The following is a 21,964-nucleotide window of genomic DNA, read 5'->3' on the forward strand; positions in this document are numbered from 1 at the left end:
TGGCACCTCTCTGGGCCAGGTCCCCCGTAAAGGCGCAATTGCATGCGCATCTCTTGCGTGGTTGCCTCCTCTGTCCATCCCAGCGATCCAGGTTATTTTTTGAAGGGCTGGAGCGGAGGTGTTGGTAGCTCCAAGCGCAGAGGCTGTGTTGGTGTGTGCAGCAGGAGGGTTAGCAGCATCCGCCTTTTAGAAATAACGTCCCACTGTGATTAGGAGTTGCTGCAGTGAGAGTTTTGCCTCTCTGTTTGTGTGGTTACAGTCCGGAGGCCAGCAGCGCTGCTGAGAGTCTCCAGCTCTTCTCCTGGCTTGGCAGGGCTGGCTGAGAGCTCCGGAGGGCACACCAGCCTGCTCCTGGCTGCCTGCCTCTTCGCAGTGTCTCGTTTTACAAAGGTATCCCTAGTATTTTCAGATGAAAATTAAAAGCAAAATGGGCTTGTTGCATGTAGTAAGACAGAGTCAATCACTGTCCCAGGAGGAATATTCTCAAACCAGGCATTTTACCATCCTAGAAGCTGGTCGCTGTGTGATGCTTTCTAGCTGCACTGGTAAATGTTTCAGACTTATGCAGTGCTGGTACTATAAAATATTTATCTTACTGAAAACATGGAAAATATATTCCCATCCTCAGAGCTCTGACCTCCCAGGCACACACTTCTCCTAGGTGTTGGCAGCCCAAAGGGAGGAAGGGACAAGTATTTTCTGCCTGCCTGAGCAGAGGGCAGTGGGTATTTGCTTGAAGATCTGGGGGGGTTTGGTGGTGGATAGGTGGAAGGAGGTTTCTCCGAGGGAGCCTTGCAAGCTGGGTTGAAAGCGAAAGCCTGTCCAGTGAGATGACTGTTCATGAGGGTGTAAAGAGGAAGCCTCCTTCTGTGGGAAGTAATTCTAGGAAGATGGCAGCTTACAGGGCTCATTTACCCTGAGGACAAGTGTAGAGATGACTTCCAGGAGCTGTTCTGCCCCAGTGCAATTGGACACAGTTATAGGATCTTGCACTGGACCCCACTGAGACAGTGGAGCAGCAGTTTTGGAAGGGTGTGAATGTTTCTGACCCTCATGGGCTGTGCTCTTTCACTTACTACTTTGTAACTGAAACGTCTTCCCAGCCCGAGCTTGAAAGCTGCTAGAATCTCCAACAACATCACTATTTAAAATATATTTAAGTGTTCTAATGCTCTAGTTCTGATGCGTGGCTTAGGTACATTGTGTTAAGACAGGAGCCAATGATGACCAAGTATTGTGCTAAGAAGGAAAAAAGTTGCTAAATGTGTAGATATGGATTTGCAACTTCTGAGCCTTCTGCTCTGAGAATCCGGAAGAACAGCCTGGGCATCAGCCACAAAAACGGAGGAGCTGGGTGAGGTGTACTGGAACAAACCTGGAGTTCTGGACAGACAGACATGTCCAGGCACTTTTACCAGAAAAACTGACTACAGAGAACTGATAGTATCAGCGATTCCATTGCTCTCCTGAGGGTGCTGCAGAGAGGAGATCTTACAGTCAGCTTGTCCCTGCTGCTCTTCCAGGACTGACTTTCCAGGCCTCCACTGGTTTGTGCATTGTGGTTTTTTTGCACGCCACCGGAGTTTCACGCAGTGCCAGACCTGTTCAGAGGAGTGAGGTGGCTGCACTGTTCACTTAGAGTCTGTATCAAATGTTGTGAGCAAGTACAGTGCTGGGAAAATGCAAGGTATGTGCAAGTGAGGTGTGATATGAGATAGCAAGTGTGTGCAGTCCGTTCCCTGGGCCGGGCTCTGCCAACAGTGGCAGCTCTCAGTTGTGTTGAAGTGTGATGTGGCTTGTTAATGAGAAGCCAGGCAGTACTTGCGTCTTGATAGCGTTTAGTATGAAAAGCCCATCTTGCCCTCAGCTGAGGGATTCTCTGGCTATCAGACAGACCTGTACGTGGGAGGAAACACTGTAAGTTCCAGGAGAGGAAATAGCTCTGAAGTACGTGTGTGTCAGCTTTCTGCAGGCTGAGAAGAGGGGTAGGCCCTCGTGATGCCTCTGAAAAAGGAGTGGAGTCTCAGGGGCTGCTGTCACTGAATTGTGCTTTGCCAAAGCACAGCGGCATGGAAGGCAGCATGCGTTCCCGAGGCTAGAGACAGGCGCATGCCAGCCGTGGTGGGCATTCCTGAAAATGAACAGTTATGGACGTACTGGTCAGGATGTGACCAGCTGGCCCAATGAGTCCAGATTCTGGCTGGCCCCAGCAGCTCTCCTGCTTTGTCCCTTTCCTATCCTGATCCAACTTCAGCCTATAGCGGTTTGCTCTTTGTCCTCAGTGCTCCTACAGTTCCTGAATGTCTTTCTTCCTAGCTGTAAAACTGTCCTCTGTTTCTGTGTCCTGCTGCATCCTGCCCTGAGATGCTGGTGCCTCCGTGGTCGCGCAGGTCTCTGTGATGGTAAGCCTTACCTTCAGCACTCCAGCACGTGTGTGTCACTGCAGTAGGTGCAGGATGTGCCCTGTGGTGTTGAAGCTTTGCAAGATGCTTCTGGTCAGCAGCAAGCTGCTGACTGGGGGTCAGACTCTTTCTTGGGCCTTGGGAGGAAATTCAAGTTGAGTAACAGCAGTTTGGAAGAGTGCAGAATGATGCTGATGACACTGCCTAGCTCACACAGGTTTGGGGGCTCGGGGTGCTTCAGGCCTTAACTCCTCTGCCCAGGTCTTTGCCCACTGTACAAATCTCATGCTCAGTTCTGTAATTTTCCCTGCAAGTAAGCGTTTTTCGGGCAGGTGATGTGTGGAATATGTTGTTGAAGGCTGCCTGGATTAGCTCTGTTGCTTTTCTTTTACCTGGAATATCAGTCCTCAGGTTATTTGGCACAGTCCGTTTTTGGTAAACACATGCTGCATTTTTTCTTGCTTTCCATTTGCCTCTGTCTTTACTTCTTCTTCCCAAAACTTCTTCCAAAGCCTTTTCGCTGTTGAATTCTCTAATGATGTATATTCCCATTATGATTTCTCTTCTACTATGTGTCTCTCATCTCCTCAGTATCCTGTTTTGTGTCCAAGTAACTAGAATTTCTCCATTTTGCTGCCCAGGCTTCTTTCTGTACTGTATAAACATTTTAATTGTTCCTTACTGACTACATTGATTTCCTTAGTCTGCTTAGTCAATAATTGTGTTCTCATTGGTATTTGTATCTTCTCTTATTGCTGTGTGTCCTCTGATGTTTTTGTGGCCATGGCTGTATTTTTTCTTCCTCCTGGTGGTAAAAGCAGAGACAGAGATTACGTTAGCATCAAGTCCCCTTGCTTCTCAACTGAAAGCATTTCTTATCAGTAGAAGCAGCCTTGATCCCAGAAGAATATTTTCTTGTGCATTCAGATGGGGTCCATCTGTCAAGAAGAACTCTTTCCATGAGTGCTTCCTTCGGGATAACTACCTGAAACCTTTGTCACAGCACTCAAGCTCTCTATTAATTTCTTTATTATCTTTTCATGCTTTCATTCCCTTTGTAGGAGCAGGAACATTACACTCTGAACTTCCTCCTGCCTTGGGTATCTGTCCTTGGGTCTCCTTCACCAGGAACCTGACAGTCTTGGTTCTTCCAGCATGAGGGCAAGTGGTGGATTCCTCTCTGGTCCCGTCAGAGCTGCTTTGTTTGTGATAGCAGAGCCTTCTGCCACCTGATCTACCTAGGAGATTGGGGGATTGCCATTCTGGTGTTGTGAAGCGTGGGATGAAAGTCTCCTGCCCACTCCGTCACTGGTGTTTGTTTCTACTTGGCTGTTGAACCTCACACCTGAATCCTCCTGATTGCTTGGGTTTGGCCAGCTTGCTCGTGGGTTGCACTCCTGGCTTCCCCCATGATACGCTTCATGGGCCCTACGTCGGGTTGTGGAGATTGTCACTGGGATAGCACATCATGGTGATGTTTGCTGAAGAGCCTTGGTCATGATGGGGAGACACTGAAGCCCTGAGGCCAGAAGCAAAAGGGGCAGTCTCTGCCCCAGAGAGCTCTCAGGCAAGCACGAGAGGCAAGAGCTGCCTGGGGGCAGGTTAGCACACGGAAATGATTAGAGAGAGGTTCTTGGGCAGTGCGATCGTCTGCTGTCGCAGCACATCACAGCCTTGCTGACCTCACCTTTTAAGTGAGGTTTGTGAAGAACGAACCAAAGGTGGGACATTAATTGAATCCTTGCCTGGTTCTATGCCTGCCCCAGAGCACAAAATCAGAGCGGGTGTTGTGAGTGCACATCAGGAGCCTTTCTCTAATGAACGGAGCGGAGGGAGTGGGAAGATGTGCTGACATCTCGCCTCGTTTATTATCTTCTGAAGCCTGCAAACAAGAGAGATGAGAACAACAGTGGGGAGAGCTGTTGGCATTTCTGGAATAGTGTTACAGTTTTAATTTATGGTGTTAATATAGATCAAGAAGTTTTGGGTCCATGGAATAACTGCAGGGAGGACTGACCTTTTCCAAACTTGGGTTGTTTTCTGTGGTTCTTTTGGGATCATCTGGAGTTAATCAGTCTGGTAACTTTTGAAAATCAGTTTTGCCTAAAAATATATACATTCACTTTTGTTTTCGGTGGAATAGCATTTGCTATAAGTAGAGGGTTGGCTTTTTTTGAAAATAAGTTTCAGCATTCCAACACCACTGTGCACAGCCTTGCTTTTAAATTTATAACCTTCCAAAATGAAAAGTAAATTGATTGTGTTATTCCCAGCCCTTTTATAAAAGTTAACATTACAAAAACAGATGTGAAATGTGGCCTTGTAGATTACAGTCTGGGCTTGGGGTTTTTTCTGTTTGTTTTTTGTTTTTCTTGCTTTCTCTGTGCTGTGTCCCTGAGGAGCAGAAATCTACCTTTTTCCAGCAGGGGGAAAATTGTTCTGAGTCTAAATTGCCTCCTGCTTGCCTTCTGCAGGATGCTGCAGGACACAGGGCTCATAGGAAAGATAATGCTTTTACAAAAACATGCAACTTAGCAGGGAATTTTTAATTATGAATGTGCATGAGAGATCAGATTGCCTGGGAATTCAGTAATGCACTAGCAAGCCTCACACCTCTAGGACATCGGTTCAAATATGACCCAGAGAGACAGTGATTAGAAGGTACTGTCAAGCAGATGATTTAGTCTGCAGCCTCCATTGAGGAGGCAGGTAAACGTGACCTCACTTTCCCTGCCACCCACTGCACTGAGGCCCGGACCTGGGTGCAGCCTGATCCTCTGTCCTGGAAAAGCAGAGTCTGAGCAGAGCCCAGAGCTCCATGATCTTCCTGAGCGGGGGGAGACTTGCAAAACTCAGAGAATCCAGCTTACATGAGGAAGAGAGTGGAGCTATAGGAGACACTTGCCGTTGCAGGAAGGACAACCCATCGGTGGCCTGTCTGCTTCAGTGGACAGGTGCCACGGATGGGTCCCTGGGGAGGGAGAGCTGGCAGTTCCCGGTAGCGAACTGCTTGTACAGCTCGCGGGGGGCTGAGCTCTTGGGTGCTACCAGTGTTATGACAAGGCTTTGCCGCATCACTAGTGCTCTCTTGGCTGGGGAGATCTTGAACCAGTAAGTTAGTGGTCTTCTGAGGGACAGGGACATTTCTGGAAGTGCTGTAGGCAGACAAGCTTCTGCAAAAGCATGGTGTAAGTATGGTATAGCATCCATTCTTCTCGCTTCCCTCGCCACTCAAGAGTGCTGTAGTTGATTTGGCTGAACGGGGTAAATGACAGGGAAAATGCAATTTAAATAAAATGTAGGTTCATAAAGCTGAGTCTTGTGGACAAACATCATTCCACAGGCTGCCAGGAATTGAGCTGAGCGGGCAGAAGTGGCCACTAAAATAGAAGCAGCCACTGACTAGTGAGGCTTTGGCAGTGAAGATCTCTTACAGCTCCTCTGGGCAGCATTGGGGACCAAGTGCAAGCTCTCCCTCCTGCAGCATATGGCTAATGGCTCTTCTGTGTTTTACCACGCGCAGAAGCTGCTCTGTGGCCACATCTTGCAGCTAGACCCAGGGCTGTGTGCAGGGTAGGAGGTGGGGCAGAGCCCTCTTCAGTTTTTGTTGTATTATTTTCCATGCTCTGGTATTTCAGACATCTTATCACTCTATGAAAACTGCTAAAAGAGCTCCATTGCCTCTGTAAACCTCACACTTACAAATTACTGCCTTCTATTAGTCACTTAGAAGGCCAGGTTGCTTAATTATTTTGATCACAGTAATCACTTATTTACAAGGTGGGGAAAAGTGCCAAGCATTTTTAAGTCGAGCAATGCAGTACTACTGAGTGTGGCAGAGGAGTCAGGATTGCAGAAGCTTTTTTTTTTTCATTTTCTTTTTTTTTTTCCTTTTTCCTTCCCCACAAATGTAATGATTTTGCTTTTCTTGACTGCATCAGTGACGGCAGAGGGCATAGTGGTATGTTCAGGACACATTGCCCTCAGAAGCCCTCAGGGTTCTCAGGCTGTGAGACCGCTGTTCGGCAGTGCCCTGGGTCTGTGCAGCTGGAGAGGGGCTGATGCGGGGCTGGTCGGCACGGGGAGGATGTGGGGCGCTGACCCTCCGGGATGGGACACGAGGGCTGCAGGAGGCTTGCTGTGCCCTGCCCAGCCTGTGCACATGTGGAGCTGTTTTGGTGGCAGCGATCATGCAGGCAAATCAGGCTGCTGCGGAGTCTAGGCAAGGCCGGCCCAGACCCAAGGATGGAAGCGTAAGTAGAGTAATAGGAAAATCATGCAGGAGACGAGAACGGTGCGGTGAGGTGCAGGTTCTTTCATCCGTGTTAAAGGCTTAGAACATTCTTGGTTTAGTGCATAAGGCAGCAGCTCTTTGGAGGTGGATTAAAAATATTGCCTCTGCTTCCTGCATGCCATATGTTGGCTCTTTCCCATTGTCCAATGTTATTTCCAGGGTTAAAAGAATCTCCCTTCCCTGCCCTGCTCCCTCCTTCCACTTTATTCCATGCCAGCAAAACTCTGCTCTTCTGCAGATGCACTGCCTTGCCTTCTGCTTCACAAGTGCAGTAAGGTCTGTTGTCAGGCTTCCTCCTAAGAGAAGAAATTCAGACCTGCAGCCTCAGAACCTTTGGTACTTGCTCAGGAAAGAGGATTAGATTTGGGGGGGGGGGGAGTTTGGTAGATGTCAGTTGTGTTCCACTGAATCATATTCTCAGAGTCCTGGTTCTGTTACCAACCTGGAGAAGGGCTTTTTTTTCCCCTAAAAGCTAGTCTGTCTTCTTCCCAGCTCTATCAATCTAATAAAAAGTTATTACCCCTCCTTACAAACCTTAGCTTTCAGCTTTCACTGTTTGTCTTCCACATGTTTCTGCTTAGGAAAATCCAGTGGTTCTACTTCCCAGTGAAAGACACATTGCTGTAAGTCTACCTTATAAAAGCTCCTAATTCCATTAAAGTCCATTATAAACTCCTATCCTGCAGTTCCCAGGGGAGAGGGATAGCATATATCAGAGACCGCAAGAAAACAAATGGCCACTTTGAACAAATCACAGGGCTGCTTGCCAAGTGGGGATTCCCAGCTATTTACAAACCACCATTGCTTCCTGCTAATAAAGAGGTAAAATGGAAGCAGTGAAAATATGCATTTTATAATCACCCAGATTTATTCCTTCAAAGGATTTGTTACAACCTTTTATTTTCATGCATGGAAAATGTAATCTTATCTAGTTTGCCGGCTGGCCCAGCTCAGCTTGCTGAATCTGTTTTACAGCAGAAAGCTATCAAACACCAACCTTCCAGGGCACGCTGTGGCCGTGTGTTAAAGTTGCTAGAACGTGGTTAAAGCAGTTGAAACGTGCATTAAAATACGGCACTAGAAGAATAGGATATCTGTGCAATTAGCAACCTGATTCTTTCAGCAGCTGCTTGTAACATAGATCTAGTGTGTCAACAGAGGGTACCTCCGAGACTGGCTGGAGTAAGGAAACAAACAGGCTAGCCGCGCTGCCGCCACGAATTCCGGCCTTTGAAGCGTGTTACCAGTGTGCTAGCTTTGGTGTATATATATGTATGATTTTAGCAGGGATCAGATGCAAGAGGCTGTAAGAAATAAATGCCTTGAACCCTGAATTTTAATTTATTCTGTTTTCAAGCAACACAAGCTGCTGGCACTGGGGTAGTTTGTGTCCTCTTTGCTACGCTGGGGAGCAGTGCCAGTGACATTCGGAGTTCAGCAAGCAAAATCCTATTAAGATAACGTCACGGCCTTTCTGTTTTACTGTTTGCAAGCCAGCCATAACATCATTAAATTACACAACAGGGAGGTGCCTGCTGCCAAGGAGCTCTGCTCTAGATAAGATGTGGGTTGAGCCTCTGCCAAAATATGAGTTGATATGACAAGAAATTTGGAGCTTGTTCAAGGTTTGATTCACACAAGTAGCAGCAGCGTGCAGGTAAACAGTGTGCCGGATTGTTCCCTGAGGCAGCTCTGCTCCTGCCTGCCCGTCCTTCGGGGCACGGCGAGCGTTTGGTGGGGGGACGCGCAGAATCCGGCACTGCAGCCCGGTGCTGTGCAGTGGAGGGGGGGGGGCTGGGCTGAACAGGCTGTGCCTGGAGAGATTTGGAGTAGCCAAATTTACATCCCTTCTTGCTTTCAGCATCGACAAGCAGAAGACAAAATCTGGCAGGATTTGTAGACGAATCTGAGCTGGCTGTTAGCAGGTCCTCGTACTCGCTTACTCTACCGCTTCCCCCTTTCCCGTCCTTTCCTGTGGAGCCAAAGGCAGCCTGACAGCTAAAGGGACTGACTTTGGAGGCTCACGTCAGTAATTAAAATGCCTGCAAGGTGGGGAGGGCATAGACAGTCTGTCATCTCTAGCTGAGATGTACTTCAAGAGTGGATGGAGTCCAGACTAGTCGTGTTGGAAGGTGAATGTGGTGCAGTTCCTGCCCCCCAGGAGAAGTGTTGCTGGCAAGTTTTAAGAACTGTGTTACCTAGCAGGTAAAGCTGAAACCAGGAACGCCACAGTCACTGAATTGCTCAGAGGGGTTGCTTGTTTGTGAGGCCTGGGCCTGGCCAGTAGGAAAACAAGTGAGAAGAAACAGCCTCATTGTAAAGCTACACGTGGCTCCGGCGGCAGCAGTGAAACCCTGCCTTGCTGGCCCCTCTGCAGGCTGCGCTGTCTGGTGGTGACTGCGCCCACCCCAGCGTGTCTCTGGCACACCTGCCAGGCACAGACAGGCTTTGCACCTCTCGCCCTTGAGCTCTTGCACGCAGGAAGATTTGCTTCTGGGCTCTCGTAGATCCCATATTTTTTCTGTGCCGTCTTGCTTGTGGATTTCGTGGTCTTCACGCTCCCTCTTTGAGATCCCTTGCGGAAAACTCGCCCAGTGCGTCTGTATTTTAGTGTTGCTCAGCTTATTCCAGTCATCAGCATTAATGTCCTTTTTATCCTGCAACATCATCTAGGCAGTGGACGTAAGGCACAGCAAGGACTCTAGAGGTACTGTCCAGCTTGCGATACGCTGGGGCGTTTAGTGGAACAGCAGTTCCTTAAAGGCTTATGGGCTGTGTGTGCATAGAGTACTATGTCACTGCATCCTCCAAGATGGGACATCAAGAAGAAATCACTTGAGACAAAAATGGTGCCTTTAAAAGCAGCTTTCTAAGCATTTTCTTTTAGAGAAGCTTTGCTTCCATCAAAAGCTCTAAAGAGATAAAAAACCTGACTTTCTCTGTGATTCTGCCTGATGTTCCAGGATTGCTATTACTGTTTTCCCTTGTGACTGCGTTTCTGGCATTACTAACTTTCAAGGTCCCAGATGCATCTTGTCTGTGTTGCAGCAGCTCAAGTACAAAATGGCTTGGAGATCCTCTTGGAGATCTTCCACTTCTAGCATAGCACTGTTTTTGCGCATCTTCCCTGCAAAGGACTTTCTGTTAACATGTTCACATGAGCAAGTACTACGGTTGTGACTCTCCGGTGCCCCATCTCTTACCTTGCTTGCATCCCCATAATTATAGTGCGATGTATGTGTGGGAGCAGTGAGATACCGTGCCATGTCAGGCAAGTCTGTAACCTTCCTGTGATTCTCGAGTTTCCATAACAGCAGGATATTCATTTTGTTGCCATAGAAAACTTGCCCATGCAGGTTTGCAGAATACTGAGTTGTCACTATAACCATTGCCTTCTAGTGAGCCTGAAAGAAGCCACATATGCCTGAGAGCAAATCAGATGGTGTTTCCTACCACCTCCTTGGAAAAAAAAAAAAGTGTTAGATTGACAGTTTTGGAAAGAGAAGTTTTCTATCTATCAACACAGCAGACAGCAGTATGTCACAGTCACAGGAATGTGCTGCTTTCATCTGCCTTCTCTCGCCTCGCAACAGGCTGCTTTCCAGACCTGCACGGCCCAGCTGGGAAGAGCAGGAGGACAGTCTCCATCACTGTGGAAATTGCAAACAGGCTAGTACTTGTAGGGCAAGTGGTGTTTGTGCTGTGAACGTCAGAACAGGATCCAGAGTCCCAGTGGCTGTGGAACAGCAGTAGCTTTTGGTCTCTAGAAACCCTGGTACTTCTGTGTTTGTGTTTGTGGGAGGACTGGGGAGACCAAAACTGTATCAGGTGGTTAAGCAATTCCCTAAGAAGCCTCAGTTTTGGCTTTCCTTTATTGTTGTTTTATTGCACATCTGTCGGCAGCTATCCCTGGGGCGGTTGGTGGTGTAGGTACAGTGTGCTGGGTATCTCTGTGTCTGGGATTGCCTTTGCTGTGCCAGAGCTGCAGCCTTCTGGCAGTCTGCAGAGCTGGCGCTGCCGCCTTCTGCATGGAAAGCAGGGGTTCACCTCGCTTCCAAGCCAAGAGGCAGGTTGCTAGAAGTGCCAAGTGGTGCAGCTGGTGCCGGTGTCCCCCTCAGTTGTTATTCAAAGAGCCATCCACTAACCCTTTATGCTTGCTGCTGTCACTGCTAGATGTTCAGGCCTGGATGGCAGGGCACTCTAGGGACAGGACACATAGTTGTTTGGGATGTGCGGGTCTTTCAGGATCCAGCCTCTGTGATCAGCTTTCATTCATCCCCTAAGAGCCTCCACTGTGGGAAAGGGCAGTCTTGCCAAAGAGAGAGGCCCAAAAATAGGGCTCCCTGTGCCATTGGATGCCCTGAACAGGAAGGCAGAAGACTGCAAAGCATGCCGCCTGCTCTGCAAGGTGTGTGCTAAAGCCTTCCCCGCACCCCTCTCCCCAGATTGTGCCTAGGCTCTGGGAGCAGTGAGTGGGGATGGAGAGCTTCTGTGCTCTTGGGGGGAAGGGTTTCCCAAAGGATTTCCTCGGAACAACCTGGAGACTGACAGAGGTTGCTCAGTGCTCAAATGGGAGGACAGCTGTTGTTAAGCCTGCCTGCAGCAGGACACGAGGACAGCATGCGTTGGGACTTGCCATCTAGCAGTCAGAAAGGACTGTCCCTCTTCCAAGAGTATTCCCCAACCAGCTGTCTGCGTGTGAGAGCTTTCCCCTCCTTTACAAGGAACCAGAAGGTGTGAAACGCTCTGGATTGCTGCTGCGTTCCAGGATGGCAGCTCCTGGGTACAAATAACCCAGATGTATATTTTCAGCACTTTTGAATGTTGCAGATGTTAATGTGAGCTCTTGTCTACCTAAGGAAAGAGGTCCTGCAGGTGGGCAGGCTGCACTGGGTTTGTAGTGAGAGGCTTTTGAAGGCTAAGAGGGTGTGCGGCTTGAGCCTTGCTTATCCCCAGCAGCGCTGCGGGACGAAGACGGAGGGGAGCGCGGCTGGCCGGGGTGACCGCGTGCTGCCGTTGCCCAGGGTGCATTCACTGTTTGTCTGTTCTAGGTGACGCCGGGCCTGGAAGGCCAAGAAGGGGAACTTTTCGTTAAGGGGCCCTCGGTATTCCGCGAATACTGGAATAGACCCAAAGAAACAAAAGATGCTTTCACGCCCGATGGCTGGTTCAAAACAGGTACGGTAATGGTTTCCCTGCAACATCTGACAGAGGGTGATCCTGTTGGAAGCAAAGAGAGAGTACAGCACCTTCAGTTGTATTCTGCTAATTCTGCCCCTGAGGTTAGCCGGGTGTTGTTTTGGGTTTGGCGGTGCAGGCCAGGCTTGTTTCCAAAAAAACAGATACTGGTTCAGGTAGGTTCTTTGCTTGTATACTCCAAGGAATGGAGTATATTTGGAGCTGTTTGCTTGTAAATGTAGTACACCAGAACTTGCACATTCTGGGACTTGAACCCTACAACCTCAGCACCTGGAAACCAGTTGTCACTCAACGTAACTTAGGTGGTTGCCACGTTAGTAGAATACTTCCGCTAACCTCGGTAGCTCCGAATCTGACCTGCTTGCCCTCTCTCATTGGCAACGTACTGTTTGAATGGTAGTTCTGTTCTCATCCTCATCGCAACAAACTGGCTGAGTATTTGAAACACAAGACTTGTGTGGTTAAAGCCATGTGTACGGGCAAGCACATATGTGCAGTGGTGGTCTGAAGACTTGGGGCTTGGCTCTTGGGATCACTTGGGAATTTTTCAAGGAACCTTCATTTTGCAGTCAGAAAACATTAATTCATTGAAAGCTGAACTTGCTGGGGAAGGATCACAACTAGTGTCTTCAGTCTGGGAGTGTTTTGGGAAGAAGGCTTTGAAATTGCTAGAATATTGCTTTTTGATATTTTTAAAAGTAAAAACTGAGTCATGGAAATAGAGAGAGCTTTTTGTTTTGAAACTTAAATTCATTTTGGTTTTGCATGATACATATTAAAATCCAAAGGAAACATTTCTTTTTCTAGGTTTTCATATAGTGAAAATTCTCAAGATTTGCCTTTTCCTTTTGATTGAAGGTGGGAAACGTTTTTGAAATATCAAATATTCTAGGAATGGGAAAACCTCTTGTATTTGGTTCTTTTGCTCTAGCTTCCACCAGAAGATACAGTAGCATTAACCCCCTCACTGCAGCTGGGTCTGTCTTGGAAGATTTTGTCAAATATTTGCACGTAGGAAAAAAAAAGTCCTGTTTTAATCCAGCTCTAATGGTGAACACAATCAAAACTGTCCTTGCCTGAAATTGCTGTAGTTGGTGTGGTAAATTCTCAGAACAGACCTCTTAAGGCCAATCTTGCCAGTAATACAGGGTAACAAATTCAAGAGGATACTAGACTGAAGACTTTTCCCAAATGGAATAGACGTGACAGTCCATGAATAAGTTATGTGCTTCGAATTACGCCTAGCGCTCTGCATATAACAGAGTGTGCAGAGCCTGAGCTCAACCTCCGCAGTCAGAGGTTCCTGTCCCCCAGGACAGTTCTGCAATGTGGATTAAATAATAAAATAGCCCTGGGCCCGCAGTGAGTGTGAGAGTGCAGCAGTGCCACAAGATAGCTTGGCCAACCCTGTCCTGAGCGTTCAAGCAGTCGGTTGGTATCTTGGACCGCCTGCCTTCCTGTTAGCTCTGCCGCCGGCAGTGGGCTGCTTGGGCAAAGGGATAAACACAAGCAGCGTATTTGTCTGTCTGTACTGAGCCCAACCGCCTATTAATCTTGTGAGTGCAGAAGGGTGGGATTTCTAATTTGTACCTAACCTCAACACATAAGCAGCTCTGACTTTCCTATTTCCCTCTTTATTATGTGTTAGCAGTACCATCAAGTCAGGAGCGCTGGGCTGGATTTCTGATGCCTTGTTTGTAATTGTCTTATTTATTGACAATCTACGGAGAAGCTGTGCTTTATTATTATTGTTCTTCTGAATCAGATGCAGAGCTGCCCTGCCAGGATTGTCACTGCTGATCCTGCTCCCACGCCGGTACCACGGTCTGGGACTCGAGCGTCAGCAGATAGTGCTGTGTGCAGGGCAGTCAGCTTTAAAAATTTTTTAGTCAACACTCCTGATGAATATTTCAGATGCAAAGGAATAGCATGCATTAATTATTGCAAAGAGATGTCTTTAGGAGAAAATGATTTTGAAATTCAGTTTAATTTTATTGTAATGCGCTGCAAACAGGAAGGGAGTATGTGTGTTTAATTGGCTCTCGGGGGTAAGGCCTGGAAGATGGCATGCCTTTGTCACAGGCCATTAGTGATACAGACTGCATAATGAGAGAGTACAATCAGCTCACAGCTGCCGGCTCCTACGGGGAGAGAATGATATTAAATAGAAATCAGTATAAATTAAACTTAACCCTTTCACTAGCTGAGCAAAGCCTTAGAGCCAGAAATAAGGGGGAGAGCAGAGACAACCATGTGGGGTTAGAGACAGGTCGGAGGATGCCTAGAAGACATTCCCAGCAGTAATCCACCATTCTGGCTTCCTCTTTGATATTCTTTGTAGCTGTCTAAGGGGGACGGCAGGCTTTTAATTTTCTTCCTCATTCCATTCCCTACTCTTTGCTTGCCCCCCCCCCCCCTTTTTTTCTTCTCCTGACTGCTTTCTCCATCTTTTACAGATGTCAGGTAGATAAGGCTATTTTTTTTCCAAGACTCAGTTAGCCGGTTGTGCTGTGAGTGAGACCTGTCGCCCCTTGCTCACCCTGCCTGCCCCTCCTGCTTGTGGGGCTGCCTTTGGAAACAGATGTGGCTTTCGCTGTGAGAGCTCGGATCTGTGTGTGATGGAAGAAGCCGCTCAGTACAACCAAGGAGTTTGTACCTTGTAATAGCTGGCTCTTACGGACAGGGCTTTGGAGGATGAATTAGCCCAAGTTAAGCAGAGGTGGTTAACTTTGGAGTGGAGACTAAACTGGCAGCCTTGCTACTTTTGCAAGTGATATTTGCAAATTGTAGGCAATATTTTTAAGGTGAAGCTGCCGATGTGTACATGGTGCTCTTGAAACCAAAGCGATGTTATTTCTGATTCAGTAGGGCAAACGGTGTTAGTGTCCCTCTCGCTCTCGAAAGAGGTAACCGTAGCGTGGCAGTGTGAGAGCCTCACGTGGGTCACTCCCGGGTGACGGGTACATGTTCCTGAAGTGGATGGTGGTGTGATTGGCAGCTATGGCCAGGTCCCCCCCCGTGTGCTTCAAGGACACGGGGAAGTGTGTGCTCAGCTGGAGCAGGAATGAGATCTGGAGAGAGTGAACTTGGAGACAGTGTAAATAACTCCTCAGCTGTAATTTAGCACTTTGCTGATTGTTAATGACAATCCTAAAAACCAGCAGGTCAGCAAATGAAGAATAATTACTGCAAGGGAAAGCACAGAGTGTTGCTCTTACTGCACCTTGTGGTGAATCTGTCCCTAGAAAGGCACTTCCCGTGGTGAGTGAAGGGAGAGGTATCCAGTGGTTGGGGCCTTAGCATTAAATGCTAAGTGGCATGACCTCTCTGCATGCCAAGTATAAATGCAGAATAGGAAGTGTTTGGGGTCGGTGTGATGCAGTTCTTGCACATAGACTCTGTGTGCACTCTTCCTGTGCATTGCTCCAGTCTCACAAGGTGGAGAAGGCAGGTCTCTGCTCAGGGAAAATCTCATAGGAATAGGAAACCCCCTGTGACTCAGTTCTGAATCAGGGAGTGCAAAGTCCTGGTGAGTCAAAGAAATGACATGGCAGCAATCACTTTCCTTTCTGACTGATAGCTCTTTTATTAAAATCCTTTTTCTGCTATGAAGGTGTCTTCCCCAAGAAAATGACATCATGTTGAGCATTGGGAATGGTCATTCCCCACCAGAATGGAAGGAAAAAATAATGATGCAGACCCTGACCACCGACACCCTTCCATCAGATTGTTGGTGCGGCTCCCTGCTCTGTTACTAGTGCAATCTAGGAAGGGGAAGGAACTTAGTGCAACAACTGCAAATCCCTATTTCCTCCCTCTCTGGACTGGAGGGAAATTCCATGTGTGCATTTTTCAAGAAACTTGTGCAGACATCCCTTTACAAATATGCCCAGTTTGTGCCTTCAGTTAGAGGAGGAACAAGTATGTATCTGTTGTAGAAAAACACAGAGCATAATGCTACTGTGACTTTTTGATGAATTCAAGATCTTGGCTATTTTGAGAAGTATCTGAACTCTTGATGTTGCGTAAATGATTTACTGTTGCTCCCTTCCTCTTTATTTCCTCAGTTTTGCACTATTGTCTGTCTATCTCTCTGCATCTCTCATTTCCATTTGAGTGAATTTGATTATTTTTATTGTATTAATGCTGTTGACAGAGCAGCTTAGATCAAAGTTCCCTCCAGCCATTTCCAAGGAGACTGCTGAATATCCACCTGCTGTCATACATCTAAGCAGCACCAAGCCCTAGGAGAATGAGACAAACCCAAAGGAAAAATGCCTACGGCCCTGCCTCTGCTGTCAGTGCAATGCCTTCCCAGCTGTCCAGGGCCCTGCGAGGCTGCAGAGTGAGACAAATTCAGACCAAACTCACATGCCAGCGAGCAATCGCCAAGCGAATGCCAGGAGCTGGAGGAAAGCAGCAGACAAATACCAGTTTCCAAAACTGTAGTCAACCCCCTTTCTTGATCTTTATTCATCTCTCTCAGCTTCCTGATGCTCGTGTTGCTCAGGCTCCAGTATTGTCAGATCATGTTATCTTTGTACAGGACGCAGCGATCTCCAGGCAGGCAAACTGCTTTGTAGTCATGAGCAAGGGGACGGAGGAGCTGGGTGCGTGATGGAACTGCAAACCCTGCATGGTCCCCAAGTGTTGTCACTTTGCCCCGGTGATTCTTGCACTGCACAGGGCCAAGCAGGGTGCTTTCTCCACAGGAATCTGGCAGTACAGTGACCTGCACAGTGAGGAGTGATAGGATCCAGGAACAACATTCTCCCTGGGGGAAGAGTTCTCCCAGCTTCCATTCACATTTGCCCATACATCCAGAAAATTAGAATCTGGTGTATTCAGGGAGATTTATTTTCAATTACAGGTTAAGGCTGAGACATGAAATAGCACTGAGTTTGAAAGTAGTGCATAAATCCTGCAACAAATCCATGTATCTCAGCTCCATATAATAAGATTTTATTGATTGCTGTATTGTATCTGTCAGAATAAAACTCTCTTAATGCATGCATCAGGATGGAGAAGATAGAAAGCTTGTTGGTAGTAGAATTTGATTCAAGGATCAATGCACTTTGATTAATATGTCGTTAAGAAAGTAAGAGTTATTTAACTTGTTTGATACACATTTCAAAATGATGACTCATATCTTTTAAGTTTCTTTTTTTAAGCTGCATTTAAAAAACAACCTTGTAGCTGTTTTTCACACTGGTAAGTTCTGTTTTATCACTGAATTCTTGCTAGATCCCTTTATGCAGGTCACAAAACCACCAGACTTCTATCAACTATGTTTCCTATAATCCCAAAGGCTTCTTACATCTCATTGCTGAAAACATTAGGAGAGCAGGATAGACCTGCTATCTCTATTTCTATTCTGGATGTTCTGTGGTGAAAGAGGAATTCTAGGGGAAAAAAATATCATCTGGCATGAGACATCATCAAGAGAAATGAAAGGCAAGCATCAATTCTGGCAGGCTTTAGGATGCTGCTGAGCCTGGGCAGCAGCAGGCTGTGTGCATGTGCTTGCTGAACATGTCCTTCTCTCAACTCAGGCCTTTGCACTGTGATCTATGAACTTGGGCACCACAGAAAAGGCTTGGCTTGGTTGAGAGTGTCATGCGCAGCACTGCAATTCAATTTGCTTCTGATAGACATGTCCAGATAGGACATGCCCTTGCTGCAAATGCAAATCTGCAGTCAAATGAAAAAGCCCAGTGACCCTCCTAGGCTAGTTTTGGGACCTCTTGTGACTGTCTCTCCTCTTCAGACTGAGTCCTTCACTGGCAGCAAGAAACAGCCCTAGCTCATAGCCTGAGTTGTTCTAGCTTGAGATCCTGCGAGGGATTGAGCCCAGCCACTGCCTGAGAGCACTAGGACTTTAGGACATGATTCTCATAAGAGTTGTTTAATTGTCTGCAAGACAGTTACAGTTGTTACATGGAGAGAAGTCCCTTCCAGGGACATGTGAACTCCTTTTTCTTCTCTTTTAAAAGAGAGGAGGAGAACCATTCTGTGGGGTGGACTGTTGGATGCTGGTGCGTGCTTCACAGAGAGATTGCTGTGCACTTCCCTGGTCCACACTTCCCTGGCAGTCTGCTGTCAGGTGCTGGCCCATGGAAAGAAATGGGCTAGAGAAACCTTTGATCTGACCCGCTTTGGTTGTCATTATGTTACATTATGCAAGTTGAGCCAACATTTTGCTTCAGTTTCCATAGCTGGATAGTTCTCCTGGCACCAGCTTTAGGTGTTTGCCATTCTTGGCCCCTGCTGTCTGGAGGTGTCAACCCCACTGCTTCTGATGAACAAGGAAAAGCTGCCTGTAGTTTTTGGGCCCAAATGGGATGTAGTGGTTGTAGAAGCAGCTTGGGCAGTTCAGCCTTGATCAGACTCAATCAATTCTTCCTCTCAGGCTGGCCTTCCCTATCATGTCGCCAAGGAGAAGGAGCAGGGACACAGCAGTGAGCGGCTTACACCCAGTCTCACCACTAAATCTTTTTCCTTGGCACTTACCCATCTCCAGAGACAAGCAGGTGTTCCCCTGCCAAGGGAATTGCTTACATTTGTGGGTGTAACACCGACACCTGAAACAGAAAATGCTTTTGCCTGATCAAGGCAGATTATAAATAGAAATGCATCTAATTAGCATTCTAATCTGCAGGTTTTCTATTTGTTTGCTGTGTCTCTGCTAGTCATAAATTCAGTTAATGCAAATTCTATTTTTAAAAAAATTATTCCTTAATTATAATGTGTTGCAGATGATGTGACTTACCAGTTTGGTAAGCCACATCAGATGAAGTGCTGGCTCCCTCTGAGGCTGGGCTGAAGGAACTTCTTTTTAGTCCATCATACTTCAAGCTCATGGGTCAGGCATGATGGCAGCGAGGCATTGTGCAAGGCTCTATCTCCGTTTCTCAGTTATGTGATCAATCATTTGAGCAGAAGAGCAGTAGGAGTTACATATGAGGAAATAAGCTCACCTGCTTTATTTGTTAGTATCTTGTAACTTGGAACCATGTTCCCACGAGCGGAAGGTCACCAAAAACACCCAACCATCCCAAACATATCTCTGTGTGCTACTTTAGGAAGAATACCATACTGAATCCTCGTGTGCCAGGAGCAGAGGCTGCAGGCCCTTACCAGGAGCCTCAAGCCTTCCAGGAAAGTCAGACCAGCAGTAATGTGGGCTTGAGTTTCCACACAGCCCTCATTTAAGAGGTATTTCTATATGAAAAAGATAAAGTTGGCAATGGTATCTAGTATGTTAACCTTGTATAAGGATTCCTTTATAACCTTGTAATGTTCTTTACGCACATACACACACACAGAGTTCCAACGCTGTGGGGAGAGAATTCACTTTTTCTGCTCCCTGTCTTGGTGTTTATTCTTCCTACCTGATTGATAAGGGTGTGATATTGTCAGATTTACCTGGTGGTTAGAAGTCTTAGGGTCATTAGAATATAATGAAATAAACCCCTCTATTTCCTTCATTGCTTGTGAGAGTGATATTTTCAGCAGTTCAGAGAATGACTTTGGATTTTTGTAGCTGTAAATGAGAGCATTTTTTTGGCAGAGAAGATGTTTACTATTATACAAAGCTCTGCTCTAGTTGTATCAAACGTTGGGTGCCAACAGCTTACTTTTCCTGGAGCCTCCGGTACTTGCAGTCCAATTCTCAGCGGTATGAAGCAGTTACACCCCAGCTGAAAGTCAGTGGGAACAGCAGGTACCTGCATCTCTAAAATCCAGGCTCTTCACTCAGTGTCTGTTTACTTCTCCCCTTCAAGATGTGCTGTGGCAGGGCTGTTCTAGCAGCCTGAAGGTGAGAGGGCTTCTTCAGGAAAGGGCTGCTGGGACGCTTCCCTTCCTATCCTAGAGAGGAAAGAAGAGAGTCTTGCCCCCAGCTGCAGCTGGGTTATATTGTAGAGATTTGAAGCTGACCGTGTAAGCTTATCTGAAGATCTAGCAAGAGAATTGCAAGCTAGCAAGGGGGTTAAGAGGAGAAGTCACTTCTTGCAGGAGAGAGCACAGGATGCGGTAAAGAAATGGGCTGAACAATCATCTTTCTCATGGCACTTGGCAACCCTGTTGGCTCATTGGCAAGGCTTTCTTTCAAGTGGCTGTATAAATAGCCTGTCTCCTCTAGTGAAAACTTTAAAACCACATAGGGAAGGGTTAGTATCAAGTCATCTGAGTGAAATACCTGAGCAGTCTCACCAAGGACAGGACTGTGGTCCCACTGTAGGTGTCAAAACACCCATTTCCTCATGTCCGGCTGGAACCGGCCCCCAGTGATTTTTATGGGATCTGCGCTTGTGGTTCAGACACTGAGTGTGGTGGAGGTTAGTGTTAGTTGTGTCTTTACTGTAACTCACCCGTGCTGACAGGAGTCTGGAAAGACTCTTCAGCAGGAAGCATGGATGCTGCAGAAAGGTGTCTGCAGCAGTGACTGAAGTAATGAATTTACTGACGGAGAGCTTCGGGATGGGAAAGTTAAGGATTAAGATAGAGACTGGATTTTGAAATGCATCTAATCATCACCGAAAATCCAAAGCAGCATTCAGTGTTTGCAGAGGCCAGGCTAGCAGCTCCAAACGGGAGGTAGCAGTCTGCGTGAAGAGCGTTTGTGCTGTGCTCAGTTCCTTGCCAAGTCTGCTGCAGCCTGGCCTCATCCTTCTGAGGCTGCCGTGCCCAGCTCTTGGGATGAAGATTTAGCCATGGGGACAGTCCCAGCTGGAGTTAACCTAATAGTTGGCTCACTCAAAGCTTTTTTAAGAACCTGGTGGCATGGGGAGACAGAGAGCTGGAGCTGCTCAGCAAGGACACTCAAGCAGTTGCACTGCAGCTTTTGCACTTGATGGTTGTCCTGTGGGTCCACTTTGCAGCTGCCTGCACACACTCATTGCATGCTGACGGGCTGCTTTGCACAGCATCTCTCAACAGGAGCTTCAGCTAAATCAGCATACTGATGGGAAAGGCTGTCATACTGGCTGTGAGGATGCCTGTTCTCTGATCTAAGGGGGCTGTTACGGATTATCTTCAGTCATTATGTCTGACTGTCACAGGGGATGTGCAAGAGAAAAATTGTTAAAATTAGACCTTCCTTCTACCTTTGTCTCTGTGATTTTTCCACCATATTTTACGTTCTCAGCCTTCTCTTCCTCCTTGATTTTTGTGTTTCCTGTTGCTTGAGGCGCTCTGCTGGTGCCCACACAATCTGTTTAGCTTGCTGAACAGTTTTCGGCACTTGATTTACATAACCCAGCATAGCCGTAAGTGGAGCACAGAGCAGGGTAGTGGAATTGCACAAATTGATTACAGCTCGTAGGACAAACCAGGGAGGCAGTGGCCTGATTTTCTTCTTTCCCCAGCACAGGAAAGCGGTGGTTTGTTTTTAACATGTGTAGTCCAAGACCAAGGATGGCTAAGTGGTGACAGTTTTGCTCTGTACTTGTAGTTCAGGCTGACAGTGGTGCCTGAAGAAGGGCTGAGTGTCTCTGGCTTTGGCAGCCCTCCTTCCCACCTCTTCTGTTAGCTGGGACAGATAGCATCGTAGGACGTGATTGCTCCGGGCTCTTTACTTTCAACAGAGTCGTCCCTGTGGGTTTTGCTCGAGACAATTGAGAACATATTTACTCACGACTAATGGTGTTATGTTGTAAGCACGAGTATAGGCTCCTGTATATTTAAGCAAACAGTTTAAGCCAGAAATCTTTCCCCATACTCCACCCTTGCATCCCTTAGTCAACATCCTCCCATTGTTATCCCTACTTTATTTGATAATTCGTCTCATGAGAGACGAGGACAGGTCATTGCGCTGAAAAGGAGAGGTAGTGCTCTCTTTAGCTGAAGTGTAATTGATCCCTCAGCTGTTCTACAGAGGGCAGAAGCCAAAGCAGAGGCTTTTCATCTAATGTTTTTATTATTACAATTATTATTTTTAGCCATTCACACATGGTTGCTGTGCTCTTCAAAGTTTCACCAGCAGTATGGCAGCCGTGTTCTGCTGGGCTGCCACACCTTGGAGCATTTACTTATTTATTAGTCTTTGAGTTTTCTTTTTCATCTTATT

The 21,964-nt window shown here is 47.1% G+C and overlaps 1 protein-coding gene across 5 annotated transcripts in view; it reads left to right on the forward strand.

Moving 5' to 3' along the window:
- The window catches only part of ACSF3 (acyl-CoA synthetase family member 3), a 102,565-nt gene that overhangs the window by 57,387 nt on the left and 23,214 nt on the right, over positions 1-21,964 (forward strand). For 4 of the 5 annotated variants that reach the window (XM_062586704.1, XM_062586705.1, XM_062586703.1 and 1 more), the window contains one exon: positions 11,748-11,874. The exons of the other annotated variant lie outside the window; for it this stretch is intronic. In XM_062586704.1, the coding sequence (XP_062442688.1) occupies positions 11,748-11,874 (127 nt within the window). The remainder of the gene's footprint in view (positions 1-11,747; positions 11,875-21,964) is intronic. 5 annotated transcript variants of the gene reach the window in all.

Source organism: Rhea pennata, chromosome 13 (genome assembly GCF_028389875.1).
Source record: "Rhea pennata isolate bPtePen1 chromosome 13, bPtePen1.pri, whole genome shotgun sequence".
In the NCBI taxonomy this organism is placed as follows: Eukaryota; Metazoa; Chordata; class Aves; order Rheiformes; family Rheidae; genus Rhea; species Rhea pennata.